The sequence below is a fragment of the Phoenix dactylifera genome, unplaced genomic scaffold (assembly GCF_009389715.1).
Source record: "Phoenix dactylifera cultivar Barhee BC4 unplaced genomic scaffold, palm_55x_up_171113_PBpolish2nd_filt_p 000605F, whole genome shotgun sequence".
In the NCBI taxonomy this organism is placed as follows: domain Eukaryota; kingdom Viridiplantae; phylum Streptophyta; class Magnoliopsida; order Arecales; family Arecaceae; genus Phoenix; species Phoenix dactylifera.
Window position 1 is genome coordinate 209,760 of NW_024068001.1, and position 17,767 is coordinate 227,526.

General features: G+C 37.4%; 1 protein-coding gene across 5 annotated transcripts in view; it reads right to left on the reverse strand.

Moving 5' to 3' along the window:
• Positions 1-5,044: 5,044 nt before the first annotated feature.
• LOC120106687 (protein STICHEL-like) overlaps positions 5,045-17,767 on the reverse strand; it is a 31,921-nt gene continuing 19,198 nt past the window's right edge. For 3 of the 5 annotated variants that reach the window (XM_039119722.1, XM_039119723.1, XM_039119724.1), the window contains 4 exons: positions 16,276-16,848; positions 14,177-14,957; positions 6,407-6,476; positions 5,742-6,332 (listed from right to left, as the gene is read on the reverse strand). In XM_039119722.1, the coding sequence (XP_038975650.1) occupies positions 6,231-6,332; positions 6,407-6,476; positions 14,177-14,957; positions 16,276-16,848 (1,526 nt within the window). In that variant the 3' untranslated portion in view covers positions 5,742-6,230. Of the gene's footprint in view, positions 5,250-5,741; positions 6,333-6,406; positions 6,477-14,176; positions 14,958-16,275; positions 16,849-17,767 lie in introns of those variants that run through there. The other 2 variants (XR_005508764.1, XM_039119725.1) reach the window with 2 other exon arrangements.

Sequence of the window (17,767 nt, forward strand, 5' to 3'; positions counted from 1 at the left end):
TGGCTTTCCGCGGATGTAGAATTCCCGCGAGGTGCCGTTTAGTATGTAGATGTGAGATGGATTTCTGTTCTGGATACTGGCCAGCATTTACATGATCAGTGTGGTATCTTATCCTGCATATGCATGTGACAGTAGGGAGTTGTTGCTGGTTCGCCTGGGGCGTAAAACCCACCTCCCGATAGCTGTCTAGCATTTACATTATCGATATGGTGTCTTATCCTGCATATGCATGTGACAGTGGGGAGTTGTTGCTGGTTCGCCTGGGGCGTAAAACCCACCTCCCGACAGCTGTCTAGTGATGATTTACATATTGGTGTGGTGTCATATTCGATATATGCATATGGCAGTAGGGAGTTGTTGCTGGTTCGCCTGGGGCGTAAAACCCACCTCCCGATAGCTGTCTAGTGATGATTTCAGCATATTGACACCTGATTTGTATGTTCCAGCATTATGATCTGTTGAGCATATTCATGAGTAGCATATATGTTTACTTGATTATTCCATATATGCTTCAGATGAGTTGATATTGATTGTGGTGATATTGATGATTTACTCCATATTCTCTATGTTGAGATCATGTTCATCTTGTTATTGATCTTGAGATTTCATCTCGAGCCATGATTATATTCTGTCTCATATGCATAGTACTCTCTACTCCACTCACTGAGTATTTATATACTCACTCCCCAGTTTTGTGTTTTTGATTGCAGGGCAGGTATTGTATAGAGAAGAGCAGGGTTAGAGATTGCTTGCTAGCTGTGCCGCTCCATAGTGTAGCATAGTATAATGTAGATAGAGATTTATCCCCTTTTGGTGTATTATAAACCTTCTGTTGTATTTAGTGTATAGTTACAGTTATAGATCCTGTTGTGGATATGGGTTTGACCATGGATGAAATGGGAACCAGATTTTTATATAGATGAGTTATATGCCTGAGATGATGTATTGATATATATTGTCCAGGTTCATTATGTGACAGATTATGTGATTGCTGCTCTGACAGGTAGCATTGTTGTATGTAATGAGATAATCCTGACAGGTCACCATAGGAAAGGTGATCATTTTGTGCATGTATCATGCCAAAATTTTCAAGATTTATTGATGATTGATAGGTAGTAGGGTTCTACGCGGTGGCTGGTGGCCTTATGCCTACCCGCACCCTAGGACCGTCGCGGCGGCCCGCCGGGAACGGGGCGGGGGTCGTGACACCTAGATGAAGAGATCTACATGAACCAACCCGAATGTTTCATTGTCCCAGGTCAAGAGAAAAAGGTATGTAGGTTGATTAGATCTCTTTATGGTCTAAAACAAGCCCCCAAACAATGGCACCTTAAATTTGATGAAATAATTCTAACTAATGGATTTAAAATTAATAACACAGATGAATGTGTATATTATAAAAAGAAGAATAACAAAATTATAATTTTATGTTTATATGTAGATGATATCCTAATTTTTGGATCAGACTTAGAAATTATTAATGAAGTAAAACAATTTTTATCTCTAAAATTTGACATGAAAGAATTAGGACAAGCAGACCTAATCCTTAATACTAAAATCATAAGGAATGAAAATGGAATAACTTTGTCCCAAAGCCACTATGTGGAGAAAATTCTTAAAAAGTTTCACTACTCTGATTGTCATCCTGTATCTACTCCCTATAATCCATCTCTTCATCTAAAGAAGAACTTAGGTGATCCAGTCAATCAAAGCTTGTATGCCCAGATCATTGGTTCTTTAGGATTTCTTGCAAATTATACCAGACCTGATATTGCATACTCTGTGAACCGACTAAGTAGATATACTCACAATCCTAATAATGATCATTGGACTGCTCTAGAAAGAATTCTCAGGTACCTTAAGGGTACCATATTTCTAGGATTACACTATTGTGGTTATCCTGCTGTTCTGGAAGGCTATAGTGATGCCAACTGGATCAGTGATACAGTTGACACCAAATCCACCACTGGTTTTGTCTTTCTTTTAGGAGGTGCAGCTGTATCATGGAAGTCTACCAAACAAACTGTAGTGGATAGGAGCACCATGGAATCTGAAATGATTGCCCTAGATACTACTAGCATTGAAGCCGAGTGGCTTAGAGATCTACTGATAGATTTGCCTATTGAGACTTCACCATTACCTTCTATATCTATTCATTGTGACTGCAGATCTGCTATAGATAAATGCAATCAAGAAAATGCAAATGTGAAAATGAATAGGCACTTGAAAGTGCGCCATAAATCATTGAGATACAAATTAAAGAATAACTTGATTGCACTAAATTTTGTAAGATCCGAAAGGAATCTAGCTGATCAGCTTACCAAAGGATTATCTAGAACAGTGGTTCTAGAGTTGTCGAGGGGGATGGGGCTAAGCCCATAAGTAAAGTCACCACGGTGGTAACCCAACCTGAAAAGGTTCAATGGGTACAAAACAAGCTAGATAGGTGACTAATGAGGAGCACTATTTGTTTTTCCCATCCCTAGGGCAACAGTGCTCATAAAAAGCAAGGGTTAGGTTGAGTTTTTACTCTTAATGAATCCGAGACCCATGAGGCAGGGTACCTACTTGCTCGTACCCTTTTTCAGGATTCACCTATATGCGTGTAGTCGTGAGGCCTCGACTGTGGGAAGTGGGCTGTTCCCTAATAACACACATGAAGAGATACCTGCGCATGGCCGTAAAGCGCAAACCCGCTTCGAGCATGTTCACGCTATATTATGTGTGCTGTTGATGAAATCTGAGCCATGGACCAAGGTTCAAGGCATAGTCCACCTTGGCTCCACAGAGGTAATCAATTGTCACTAAGTGAAGGTTCAAACCGAAAGGTACCTACACCTATTACATAATATAAGATACTCAGCATTTTATTTTGATTTTTTTTAAATTTTATTTTGATTTTAAATTTTTTAAATATTTAATTTATGTGGGGGATTGTTGAATTAAATCAAATAATTTAAAATTTGAAAACCAAAATTGGTTAACGGCCAAGTGGCAAGCATCCGTGCACAAGCAAGGGAGCAAACATGGAAGAATTTCTAATGAAAGCAAACCATGACAAGTGTCATGTATCCAGCGCAGGAGCAAACATGGAAAGGCCCCTCGAAGAAAAAAGGAAGCATGAACGGCCAAGATGCAATAAGCCGAAGAATCAAAGGAGCACAAGAAGACACGTCATCAATCCGCGGGAGGGGAATCTTCTTCTTTTGACGTGTCTGAGCCTATATAAAGGGCTCTAGGGATCATTTCAAAGGACAATCAAAATTTTCTCTTCTCCCTATTCCAAGAGTCTAGATAAAAAAAGGCTCTAGGGATCATTGGGGAGAAAAGAAATAAAGAAAATTTTTCTTCTCCTCATAATTTTTCTAAGTTTCTTTTGAGCTATCTGCAAGCGTGAACGTGCTCTTCTTTCTTCCCTGGAGGCGCACTGACGGGGAAGACGTGGTTCTGTATTGGGTCGTCGTATCTGTAGGAGATCTGTGCCAGCAGACCCGTGCGTGGGGGGCATAAACTTTCCTGGGACAGCGCATCAGCGTGCTTCGATCCACAAGCCATCTTCTCTCTCTTTCTTCATTTTATTATTATATTGTCAAGTTAGTTATTTGCTAGTTTATTCTTCTTATTTATTGTTTTTGAATATTAGAAATATTTAATTATATTTGTGCATCTAGGCTAACAATGTTTACACAACGGTGCCCGTTGCTTATTCTGCTTCTAATTGGATTGTAGATTCTGGAGCAATGAGGCATGTAGCAAGAGATCCGTCGGGTTCGTTATTTTCTATCAAGTTCGAGTTGGGAGAATGAAGAAAATTCATAGAGAATAGTATAGACAACCCCTAGTTTTCATAATTCATAGCTTCTTGCTCGGTTGACTTGCTTGTATCACAACCCTTCATTTTTACTATCATCCTACACCTTCTAATCTCTTTCTATTTTTTAGTTTTCTCATAATTGCTTAAACTTTTGTTCTCATTTAAAAAGCTCTTAAGGATTCCTTAATCTACCCTTAACCTTCCAACCTTTAATTGACAAGTAGGTTGCAAGAGAAAAAAATATTTATGTGAAACTTGAGCTTAAATTATATAAATGATGCAGCAAATGAGTTGAGAGATGGATACATCCATATTCCAAACTTATATAACCAACTGAAAAATGGCAACACAGCCAAAAGTATTTAACATTATTGTAATCCACTAGCAATGTCACAAATCAAAGGATTAAGTTTTTCTTCCAATGAAGCATAAAAGAATGGAAAATCTCCTTATAGGTAGGGGTGGCAAAATATGACCCGACCCGCCAATCCGACCCGTGTTCGACCCGCCATAAATAGGTTTGGGTTTGGCCTAAACAGGTTCGGATCGTAAACAGGTCGACCCGTTTAACCTGTTTATTAATTGGGTCGGATATGGGTTTTAGATGTCTGACCCGTTTAAACCGTTTAACCCGTTTAACTGTTGGGCAGGTTAAACAGGTCTAAACAGGTTAAACGGGTTAAACAGGTTAAACAGGTCTAAACAGGTTAAACGGGTCTAAACAGGTCTAAACAGGTCGGGTTGGGCAGGTTAAACAGATTGGGTTGGACAGATTAAACAGGTCTAAACAGGTTAAACGGGTCAGGTTGTGCAAACAGGTTAAACAGGTCCGATCGGGTTGGGTAAACAGGTTACCTGTTTATTAAACAGGTTAAACGGGTCGGGTCGGGTTATCTGTTTAATAAACAGGTCAGGTTCAGGTTTGTAATTCCTGACCCGTTTAATAAACAGGTCGGATTCAGATTTATAGTTTTCTGACCCGACCTGTATTTGACCCGACCTGTTTATGCCTGATCCGACCCGACTGCCATTCCTACTTATAGGGAAGGTATAAAGGGTTGTCGAAGTTGCAATAACCTAGTGCAGTAGAATTCGTGTTATTTCCCTTATATTAATTATTTTAGAAGAAGAAAACCTTGTTTTAGGCACTTGCTTGAAAGCCTCTATTTTTGTGCTCGCTTCTTTTGTTAACATCATTCTCAACAGTATTGCTTTATGCTAGCAGTGCAATTCTAGAACAAGTCTCCATATTCACATCGTTAATTTAGAATTCTGTCTTATCCTTCTCCATAAATTCCTGAGAGGGAAGACCATCGTTGCACAAAATTAAGTCATACCATCACAAACCATTCATGTAATATTTTAACATCCAAGCTCTCCCTGATTGCTTGAAATTTTGTTGCCACTGCACCATCATTCAAGTTACTGCTTCAACCTGCATGGGATAATTCAGAACAACCATGGTTAGCGATCCTCTCGATTCTTACATAATTAAATATCCTTGACTTCAGTTACCCCAGACTCCCCTGCAGCAATTGCAATAATTTCTGCTAAACTTAGCTACTCTTCTATTTTTGAGAAGTGATGAACTTGAAAAGAATTCGTATATTAGTATGTTCTAGACTGATATGCTCATTCATTTCCTCAGAATAGTTGCAGTTTGTTGGAGAATGCTACTTTTAAGTACATTAGAACTTAGAGTGGCCACAATTTATGCTGGATAAGAGTGTGAAGGCTGTCTCTATACAGTATAATGTATATTGATTTGCCAAATTGCTTGATAAGTCCAAGAAACAATAGATTTAGTATCCATCAACTGTGTCCTAGTGATTGGGAACCCATCTTCTGCATTGCATAAATTCTCAACTCAAAAAGCTTCACCAAATATATGAACTACTTGCAGAATGGGATCAATCAGCAGAACACATTAATGTTAAAGAGGGCCATCATTTATTCATTTTAACCCTGTGCAAGTGCTCTGTTCATCCATTTTCCATATAAGTGGGAGAATACATTTTAATTGATGATTCATTCCGTGATGCAAGCACCATCATAGTACATGCATGGTAATTTAACACCATGCAGGTACAAAAAAAACTAGAAATTTGAATGACACAATTCATCAATGTTGTACTACAGCATCTGCCTCCAGCATGAAGAGTAAATGCATTCTCCTCAGAATAACCAACTCGATCAGCCACCTGTTCTGAAGCGAATATATTGGAAGGAATTTGTCTTGGTTTTCCATCCTTTTTATTCTGTTCCCTATGGAAAATGACTCGAGCTAGCAAAATCTGAAGAGATGGCAGACTCATCAAATTACCTTCTATATGTGAAGAATGAATGGCTCTATGAAAATATACAAGGTGCAAGAAGAAATGCATTTCAGAGGTTTTATATTTCTGATTTTGTTTAATCATTTCCTGAATCTGCTTTCAATCGATGTCGACTTCCCACAGAGCCCATACAATGAAAGGCGACAAGTCTTTTGTGACCGTACACGAGTTCCTTGTCTCACCTGATAATAAAAATAGTCTTGGTCACTTTGGGTGTCTAAACCTCCTGAAGAACAGTGTAAATGAGAACTGTTACCTTTCCTCCCTGAGGTGTGCGAGTTTTCCAACAAAAGAGCCCATTACAACCAGGTCCGGATTCATACCCCCTGCAGTATGGCGATAATTAGTATAGCCAACAAAAAAATGAAAATGATTGAATAACATCAACGTGGATTGAATCAAGGTATTATAAAATCTATTGTTGGGTTTCAAATCAAAAAGCAACAAAATTAAAATGGTTTGAATGTTGAGACTCAAGAAAAAAGAAAAGAAACATATCAAAACCAAAATTTGCAATACTTTGCCTTATTAGACAAATGTTAAACACCTGACCATGTCCAAAAAAAAAAATCTAGCCTGAATGTGATTTGTAAATACAGGAAATCAAATCTCCAAAATAAAATTGGAAAGAAGCTTCAATTCTACACACTAGATATTGGTATATTAACATATCCACCATTATCAACATATCATAAGTTATTGATATTATAACCCCATGCTGTGATGAACTGTAACGAACGTCAACTCAAGAAAACATTGGAAAGATATTGGTCTTAACAACAAAAAGTACTCTACAGTATTTGCTGTTTTATTTCACCCATCTTTAGTCACACTATAAAACTAATGTCAAAACAAAGTAACAACCAGCCAACACTGTATCAGCTAGCTGATTAATTGTTCTATAATGTATTACCAGTTTCCATCGTAGAAAATTTAAACTGAAAATACAAATTTAAGATGAAAACTTGAATAACAAACATGAGTACGTCAACAGCAGTAAATAATAAACATTATTCTTGCTGTACAAGAAAAGATTGAAAATCATTTTGTGTGACATGTTTACAACAATTTTTACAAAATATGATGTACCTTTAACTTAGATCATTAAGATTCAGTTCTAGATTGCATAAGACGAATTTTAAAGAATAAAAAAATGGCAATAGCAGACGAAGAGAATTTGATAAATACACTTGTCTGCTTCAAAATATATGTTAGCAATATATCTCCTAACTAAATAAATAAATCTATAAATTCAATTAATAAAAAAAAAATCTTAAAGGAAATAATATACATGCATATCATTCGGCATCCAAATAATTCTATTTTAATACAAAATAAATCTATTCTAGCACAAAGTAAATCTATGCATTTAATAAGTTTATATCATAGAATTTCAAATCCTACCAATCTACTAATATTAAATTAAAAATAAAGGTAGAAGAAAGTAGCCTGATTGAAAGCAGGTCGAAGCGCGTAGACGCTGTCCCAAAGAAGTATTTGTCCCCACGTACGGGTCACCCGGCAATCCTTCTCGGAGATACGACGACCCTACAACTTCTTCTTCGGCACGTCTCGGAAGAAGTCAAAGCGAACCCGATCGAACTTGCAGATCCAGCAAAGAACGGAATGAAAAGAACTAAATAAACTGAATAAAAATATAAAAATAAAATTTGGAAGTGGCTAAGAGGGAGAAGAATTTTTCCAGAATTTTTTCACTATTTTTCTGAAATTTTTCGTGCTTTCAAAGAGATGAAATCAAGGGGTTTAAATAGGAGTTTTTACAGGGGCCGTTTGGTCATTTGCGGACGCGTTTTCAAACGCGTCCGTTTTCAAATGCGTAACGCCCGCTGGGCGTTACCTTTTCTCAAACGCGCACGCGGCCCGAGATTTTGGCCGCGTGCGCATTTAAGTTTTTTTTTTTTTCAACAATCCCCCACAAAAAAAAACTTAAATAATTTTAAAATCAAAATAAAATGCTGGATATCTTATATTATGTAATAGGTGTAGGTACCTTTCGGTTTGAACCTTCACTTAGTGACAATTGATTACATCTGTGGAGCCAAGGTGGTCTTAACCTTGAACCTCGGTCCATGGCTCAGATTAAATCAACAACACACATAATATAGCCCGATCTGGGTTCTAAGCGGGTTGCGCTGTTATGGCCATGCGCAGATATCTATCATGTGCTTTTTAGGGAATCGCCCATTTTCCATAATCGCGGCCTCACGACTACACATATAGGTGAGTCCTAATAAGGAAGCTAGCAAGGAAGCTCCTGCCTCTTGGGTCTCGGACTCATTAAGAGTTATACAAACGAACTCATCCTACCGCTTGCTTTTATGAGCACTAGCGCCATAGGGATGAGGAAAACATGAAATAGTGCTCCTCTTAGTCACACTTCGGTTTGTTTCTACCCATTGAACCTTTTAAGGTTGGGTTCCCACCGTGGTGATCTATCTTTATGGGCTAAGCCCCATCCCCCTCGACGACTCTAGAACCACTGTTCTAGATAAACCTTTTGTAAGCTGATCAGCCAAATTATTTTCTGATTTTACAAAATTCAAGGCAATAACATTATTTTTCAATTTATATCTCAATGATTTATGACGTACTTTTAAGTGCCTGTTCATTTTTACATTGGCATTTTCTTGGTTGCACTTATCTATTGCAGATTTACAGTCACAATGTAAGGAGACAGGTGGTAAAGGTGACTCATCTACAGGAAGGTCTATAAGTAGATCTCTGAGCCACTCAGCCTCAGTGCTAGTAGTGTCTAAAGCTATCAGTTCAGACTCCATGGTACTCCTAGATATTAAGGTTTGTTTGGTGGATTTCCAAGACACAGCAGCACCTCCTAGGAGAAAGACGTATCCTGTGGTGGATTTAACATCTAAGGTATCGCTGATCCAGTTGGCATCACTATAGCCTTCTAGAACAGCAGGAAACCCACTAAAGTGCAAACTATAGGACTTGGTACCCTTAAGATACCTAAGAATTCTCTCTAATGCTGTCCAATGATCTCTATTTGGATTAACAGTATATCTACTAAGTCTATTTACAGCATATGCTATGTCTGGCCTAGTGTAGTTTGTTAGGAATCCTAGTGAGCCTATGATTTGAGCATATAGGCTTTGAAGGATAGGAGTTCCTAAGTTCTTCTTAAGATGTGTAGAGGGATCAAAGGGAGTAGAGACAGGCTGACAATCCGAATAATTAAATTTATTGAGTATCTTGTCAACATAATGACTTTGGAATAACTCAATTCCATTTGCACTTCTAATTATTTTGGTATTTAAAATTAAGTCAGCTTGTCCCAAGTCTTTCATATCAAACTTATGACTTAAAAATTGTTTTACTTCATCAATTATCTGAAGATTTGTCCCAAAGATCAGTATATCATCTACATAAAGGCACAAGATCACAAATTTGTGTCCAACTCTCTTATGATATACACATTCGTCTGTGCTATTGATTTCAAATCCAAATGTCATTATGGTTTCATCAAATTTCAAATGCCATTGCTTAGGTGCTTGTTTAAGACCATAAAGAGATCTGACTAGTCTGCAAACTTTATTTTCTTGGCCTGGGGTTTTAAATCCCTCTGGTTGGTCCATATAAATTTCTTCATTTAAGTCTCCATTTAGAAAAGCTGTCTTAACATCCATCTGATGAATCACTAATCTATGAATGGAGGCTAATGCTATAAGGACCCTAATAGTAGTTATCCTAGCTACAGGTGCATAAACATCAAAGAAATCTACCCCAGGTCTCTGAGTAAAGCCCTTGGCAACTAATCTAGCCTTAAATTTATCTACAGAGCCATCAGGCCTAAGTTTCTTCTTAAAGATCCATTTGCATCCTATTGTTTTACAACCAGGAGGAAGATCAGTCAATTCCCAAGTATGGTTTTGGATAATTGATTGCATCTCATTGTCCACAGCTTCTCTCCAAAAAGGTGAATCCAAAGATTTCATTGCGTCCTCAAAGGTAGTTGGAGAGTCTTCTATTAGGAAGGTATAAAAATCATCTCCAAATGTTTTCTCTATCCTGGATCTTTTACTCCTCCTAGGTTCTGCTTCTACTTCTATTGTTCTTGTCCTTATTCTACTAGAGCTACTAGCTATACCGCTATCTACTCTAGTCTTAAGTGGAAAGGTGTCTTCAAAATATGTTGCATCTCTGGCTTCTATGATAGTGTTGTTACTAATATCATTTATTTCTGAACTTATTACCAGAAATCTATTGGCATTACTATTGGCTGCATAACCTATGAATATGGCATCCACTGTTTTAGGGCCTATTTTCTTTCTCTTAAAATCAGGTATTTTTACTTTTGCCAAGCACCCCCACACTTTTAAATAGCTAAGATTAGGTTTTCTATGTTTCCAAACTTCATATGGGGTTAGATCATTATTTTTAGAGGGAATTCTATTAAGGATATAACAGGCTGAAACAAGAGCTTCCCCCCACAAATTTTCTGGTACTCCTGAGCTTATAAGCATGGAGTTCACCATATCCATTAAAGTCCTATTCTTCCTTTCTGCTACTCCATTTGATTGGGGAGAATAGGGTGCAGTCACTTCATGAATGATTCCATGATCTTCACAGAATTGAGTTATGTCATTTGATGTATATTCACCTCCCCGATCTGATCTAAGAATTTTAATTTTCTTTTCCTGTTGGTTCTCAGCTTCAATCTTAAAAATTTTAAATTTGCTGAGCACCTCATCCTTGGTTTTAATTAGGTAGATGTAACAGAACTTCGATAGATCATCTATAAATGTTACAAAGTATCTGTTACCTCCCCTAGAAGTTCTACCAGAGTCACAAACATCACTATGAATCAACTCTAATAGATCAGAATCCCTATTAACAGATTTAAAAGGCTTCCTAGGGAGTTTGGCTTCTACACAAGTTTGACATTTCTCATGGTTCTTGAGATCACTTTTTGGTATTAGATTTAGGTTCATAAGTTGCTTAATTGAATTATAATTTACATGACCTAATCTACCATGCCAAATAGAAGGAGGCTCTATATTCATAATCAAAGGATTTTCATTTATTGAAGGAGCTATTACATTCAATTTGAACAATCCTTCACTAAGGAATCCTTTTCCAATAAACATAACACCATGAGAAATTACAACCTTATTGGACTCAAAGACAAGACGAAAGCCTTGCTGGACAAGCAAAGAACCACTAATGAGGTTTCTCCTAACAACTGGAACATGTTGGACGCCGTGCAGTGACAGGACTTTTCCAGAGGTAAGCTTTAAGTCCACACGTCCTACTCCTAACACACGTGCCTCCGAGCTGTTTGCCATGATCACAGCTCCTCCACTTGAGATCTGGTAAGAAGAAAACCAGGAACGATCCGAACAAATATGAATACCAGCTCCGGTATCAATCCACCAATCTAGTGCTTGTAAAGTCATGTTAACTTCAGGAGTGAAGGAAACAGACCTGAAAGCTGTCTCAGAGGAGCCAGCGCCGGAAGTCACCATGTTGACTTGAGCACTGGATGTGTGTGGACCCTTCTTCTTAGATTGAAGAGGTGCAGTCTTCTTATAGAAGCACTGTGGAGACAAATGGTTGGTCCGACCACACACATAACAGAAACGAGCACCACCTTCCTCTTTCTTCTTCTTCTTCTGCTCCTGGGATTGAATAGGCTTCCCATTGTAGTGGTGGTTAGGGTTTCTAGGGTTGTAGGGTTTCTTCTTGAAATTCTTACGGAAGGGTCGGTTCTGATTTTTCTTAGGAGGAGCTTCTACATTATATGCATTATTTTTAGATCCAGTAGAGGTATTATTTCTGAGCCTATGCTGCTCTTCAATCCTAATGGAGTTTAAGACTTGGGTTAGGGTGAGAATTCCTTGGGTATGGCTCAGGGTCTTAGCAAAATCAGACCAGGAAGTAGGTAGTTTATCTATCAAACAGGCTACCTGGAATGATTCATCCAAATTGGTTCCATTAGCCCTAAGCTGGTGGATCAGGGTTTCAAATTCATGAATTTGGTCATTCATAGGCTTTGAGTCCACCATCCTAAACTTATTGAAATCGGAGGCCTTGAACCTCTTTACCCCAGCATCATCAAGACCATATTTGCTATCTAGGGTGTCCCAGAGTTCTTTGGCACTCTTGGCTGTGTAATAGATATCATACAGCCTCTCAGAAAGAGCGCCTAGAATTCTATGGATACAATGATAATCTATCTCATCAGGTGTCCTAGAGGGTGTGCTAGTGGAGGCAGAATGTTCAGTGTTGGAAGAGGTAGTTGGGTTGGACCCGTTATCAACTTCGATCGTACTTTCACCTATGGCTGAGATTAACCCTAATGTGGTGAGCCAGAACCGCATTTGGTTCTGCCACCTCCTAAAGTTATGGCCATCAAATTTTTCAGGTTTGGCACTAAGATGGTCACTAGTGTTTGAGGCCATAGGATCAGGGTTACAGAATAGTGACAGAAACCTGATTGAAATCAAAAAAATCTATGTCAAAAGATTGCAGTAATATTTATATTGAACTTTGGATGTCTAATTGATATATCCAAAAAACTAATAGCCAGATCAGCTCCAGATCGGTGGTGGAGCACTAGGCTCACTTAAGTACCAGCCTTTCTTAGGCACGTATGCCTTTTTGACAAGCTTTTCTTAGACACTATTAGTTAGTGGATATAATCACTAGAAATCACACAAATTCAATATTTAAAATAACCTAAATGCAAATTTAAATTAGATATTGTGGATTAACTAATTTCAAAATTTTTCGTTTGAATTTTCCGAATTAGCAATGATTGATTACTAATTTAGTAGTAGCAAATCAATTATTTTAATTGAGATCTAAAATATCAATTTAATGAATTATATGTTAGATTTGAATTATTGCCTTATTGAAATAATTGATTACTAATTTTATGGCAAATCAATTATTGTAATTAAGATCTAAAATGTCAATTCAGCGAATTAAAATATTTATTCCTTTATTAGAATAATTTATTGAGATCTAATAAGTCAATTCAATAGATTAACTATTATGTATCAACCAATTTCCGAATTTCCCGTTTGAATGGGATCTGGAAATTACTCCTTGAGAAGTCCAAATGGAGGTATAATAAACCTCTTGGAGGTTAACCAAATTATTAACTCTTTAGAATAATTTATTATTGATGATGTGCTAGCAAAAACAATTATTGCAATTAAAATCTAATATGCCACAATTGTAATAAAGAATTTAATTAATTATATATTACTAACAAAAATAATTACTTCTTTGGATTGTTAGCAATATATCTCCTAACTAAATAAATAAATCTATAAATTCAATTAATAAAAAAAAAATCTTAAAGGAAATAATATACATGCATATCATTCGGCATCCAAATAATTCTATTTTAATACAAAATAAATCTATTCTAGCACAAAGTAAATCTATGCATTTAATAAGTTTATATCATAGAATTTCAAATCCTACCAATCTACTAATATTAAATTAAAAATAAAGGTAGAAGAAAGTAGCCTGATTGAAAGCAGGTCGAAGCGCGTAGACGCTGTCCCAAAGAAGTATTTGCCCCCACGTACGGGTCACCCGGCAATCCTTCTCGGAGATACGACGACCCTACAACTTCTTCTTCGGCACGTCTCGGAAGAAGTCAAAGCGAACCCGATCGAACTTGCAGATCCAGCAAAGAACGGAATGAAAAGAACTAAATAAACTGAATAAAAATATAAAAATAAAATTTGGAAGTGGCTAAGAGGGAGAAGAATTTTTCCAGAATTTTTTCACTATTTTTCTGAAATTTTTCGTGCTTTCAAAGAGATGAAATCAAGGGGTTTAAATAGGAGTTTTTACAGGGGCCGTTTGGTCATTTGCGGACGCGTTTTCAAACGCGTCCGTTTTCAAATGCGTAACGCCCGCTGGGCGTTACCTTTTCTCAAACGCGCACGCGGCCCGAGATTTTGGCCGCGTGCGCATTTAAGTTTTTTTTTTTTTTTTCAACAATATATTGAAAGAAATTATAACTCACAGGTTTTCTCTGTCAAAATTGGTATTGTAGCCGTTACTGTGTAACAAACTAGGAGAAATGGCATAGTGATTGACGCTCCCAACAAATTGTTCCTCTTGGTGCCCTTGAGTATAGCTGATTTTTAAAGTTCTAATCTCATTATTCAATTCATTTTCCCATTGTTTTAGTGACATATCTTGTGCAGCAGAAGACTGATTTTGGTTCTGACAACTGACACCATTTTGTGGCAGAACTTGGTTCTTCTCAGGTTTTGGAAGACTAGCAAATCCAGGCCTATACTTTTCTGCAGCTTGAAGCCATGCATTCTCCAACCTTCGCTCATCAGTAGGTGTCATGTGTGTCCTTTGCATTAAAAACTCCTGGGCTGTCTCTTTGGTGTTGCTAGCTCCATTATTTCCTTCTGAAGAAAACGTGGGAAAAATTGCCACTTGCAAGTCTTTGTCTGCCACCTGAGAGCTATTCTCTTGTGTTCTCTGCATCCTTCCATCAGAATGATCCAAATTTTTCCTAGTCATGTTGGGGTTCCCTTTGAGTCCATCTTTATCAGAAGATTTGTTTAAAATATCAGATTCTACCTTCCTTTCCTTATCCAGGTTTGTGATTACTTCTGTCAGGTTGTTGATTGGAGAGTTTGACATGAAAGTTTCAGTCAAAAGTCCTAATCTGACCTCTACATTCTGTCTCAGCACAATCTCCATTGAGTTTGTGATACTTCTCAAGAATCTCTCAGCTCTGGGTTTTATATTCTTATCCTCAAATGCTATGAAAGCAACCAAAATGCCTGCAAAGCAGTAGCACATTAACTTACATGCAAGCAACTTCATTGCAATACGAATGACTGACCAGCTATTTGCCTTTTGTAGATACAAAAAATATTAGCTTAAAAAAGGGTATGTAACAAAATATAAAGAAACAGCTTTGAATATAATATCCACTATAAATGGAAAGCGTTGATAAACTTGTGTTTTATGTGAAACACAATAACAAAATTTTTATAACCCTGCAGACATGGTGCATGAGGTCAAGGATAAACATTGAAGGGCTGGGTGCAGCAGCCCATAAGAAAAATTTAACAGCCAGGCAACAGCTATCTCAGAGGTCCCGAAATATCAGAATTCTCAGGAACATGCTATGAAATTTAATTGCCTTAAATATGCGAAGTTCCAAAAATTACATAAAATTATTTTTTATCTCTAAACTTTTTCAGAAGTGTTCAAGATATGTTAATACTTGAAATCTGCCCGTACATACACCTCTAGACATATATAATTTCACATATATCATAAGCTATGGAGCATTGTGTGATAATATATAAGGCTAAAGCTTCCATAGAAATAGAAAATCATGGAAATATATAAGTCACCAAGAGTTTGACATTTACTTGATTTTAATGCTTTCCCTCAAGAACCTAAAATGTACAACAGGCTAATTAGCTGCTGTTTTTTTTTTGGTACATTTTGGCTGCTGATTTCAATTGTTGAGTGCTACTGCCTCAAGGATCTCCACACAGTAGAACCCTTACTGAGTTGTAGCAAGGTATCAAAAACAAAAGTGCGAAAAGTTTAATTAAATGGAAGCAGACTAAAGGACTATTATTTATTAGTTCCAAGGAGCACCAATCTGGTCTTGACTTCTGGCTGGTGGCCAAGGTCATACATTCCACATAACAACATAAGCATCATCTACATACATGGAAGGATTGCAGAGCTGATCAGCATACCACGGCATGGCATCACATGATAAATACAGTATCAGCGCTTTGCTGGCACACTGCACTGGCATGATACCAGCTGCATCCCAGTATTGGGCATGCTACAGTGCCTGTGCATGCTAGTGCATGCCAAGCATACAAAGCACCAGCATGAAACAGCATGTCAGGCATGACCTTTATATGTACCTGGCTAGCTCCAGGCCAGAATGCCACTGGCACAATTAATTCAATCCTTACTAATATGATCACAAACAAGTGCACAGACATGTAATAAATGCTTAAGAGAAGTAAATGAGTAGTCAAGCAGAGAAAGCTTCCCTATGTCGGTCTAGAGCATGTCAATCAACTATTTAGTCAGATAATAGTCTGGGATAAAATTATGGCCTACCTTCATGTTCAGTGATTGATACTAGCTTTCCATGAACTCCAAGTAATTCTCTCAATGTCTTCGAATGACATCTTTGGATGCACCTTCTCCAAATCTCAGCCAACTTGTCAGGGCTTACACACCTTACAACTCTTTTTCCTGGGGCATCATTTGTCTGTGTGGAATCCAGTAAGCTTCTATCGACAAATCTACTATGTGAAGGCAACACATCACAGATTAAGTTCTCATTCATTGTCATTCTATATGATGATGATGAGCCATTAAGGCTTGGATGTCCATTGGTCGATCTAGGAATCAAACCTACATTTGGTTCCTGAGGCATAAGTGAAGGATGAGACTTGTTCTTGCAAAGTGGGATGTCTTTGACCATTTCAGATGCATTATCATTAAATTTTTTAGCACTGTGTTTGCAGATGCTGCTTGATTGATTAGTTTCCAAATTATGGCCAGAGCCAAGCTGTAGAAGAGCTGCAGTGAACCATGTTGAGCGTTCGCTTGAAAGCCTTAACTGCTTTTCGGCATCTGAAAGAATCTTCAATGCTTGTTGCAACCTCTCTAATTCAGCTTCAGTTACTGGAGAATAATCCAGGGGCAAAGGAATATAAGAATCAGACCTTTGAGTCAATCTGAGTTAATTGCAGAACAACATACACCACCATTATCAGATACAGTTTATGTGGACAAAAATTAACACATGCAAATATAGTTGATGTGACATTTTAAATTTAGAAAATAGTACTGCTGTAAAGAAATGTGAAAGGGGCAGAAGCAAAACATTTGGGGCCTATTTAGATATGGCTAACAATCCTGCAAGAATCGGACCTGTTGGTCCATGTAGCTTGCATTTTTTAAGGGCCTGTCCATTATCCAGCCTTTGGGCTGCAGAAAGAAAAAAAAAAGACAAATGAAGGTCTTTTTTCCTTCTCATAGGATTTGTACTGGAGGTGTTTAGCTGATAGAGCCATGCTTGAATGGGAACCTGATCCATGAATCTTGCAGGACTTTAGCATCACTTGTTGATAGTAGCAAATGACAGAAGAGAAACCAAAGAATTATGCCAAAATGGTACAATCAATGATGATAATGAAATTAAATTAAAAAAAAAGTTGCAACTTATGCAAAGATATAAGAATGCCACAGTAAACTGATATTAATACAGTCAAATGTTGACAGTACATTGGTAACAAGAAATATTAATCAGGTAACATGAATTTTTCTGAGTTCATGTTGAATATAACACCACCTTCAGGACTTGATTCAAACCAAAATGATACTTTTCTCCGAAAACTTCATATGGATTTACATGTGCATGACCCATCAATTTGACAGCCTGAAACCATCTGAGCAGCATTTATGAAATGAATCTGCTCCATGTTTGAATGACAAAGGCCCAATTTGAAATTAGCATATTGATTGAGCAGTTTGCCTCAAGAATAAAGGGTATCACATACTATGCATAAAGATATTGAGCTCACTATGTGTTCATTTTACT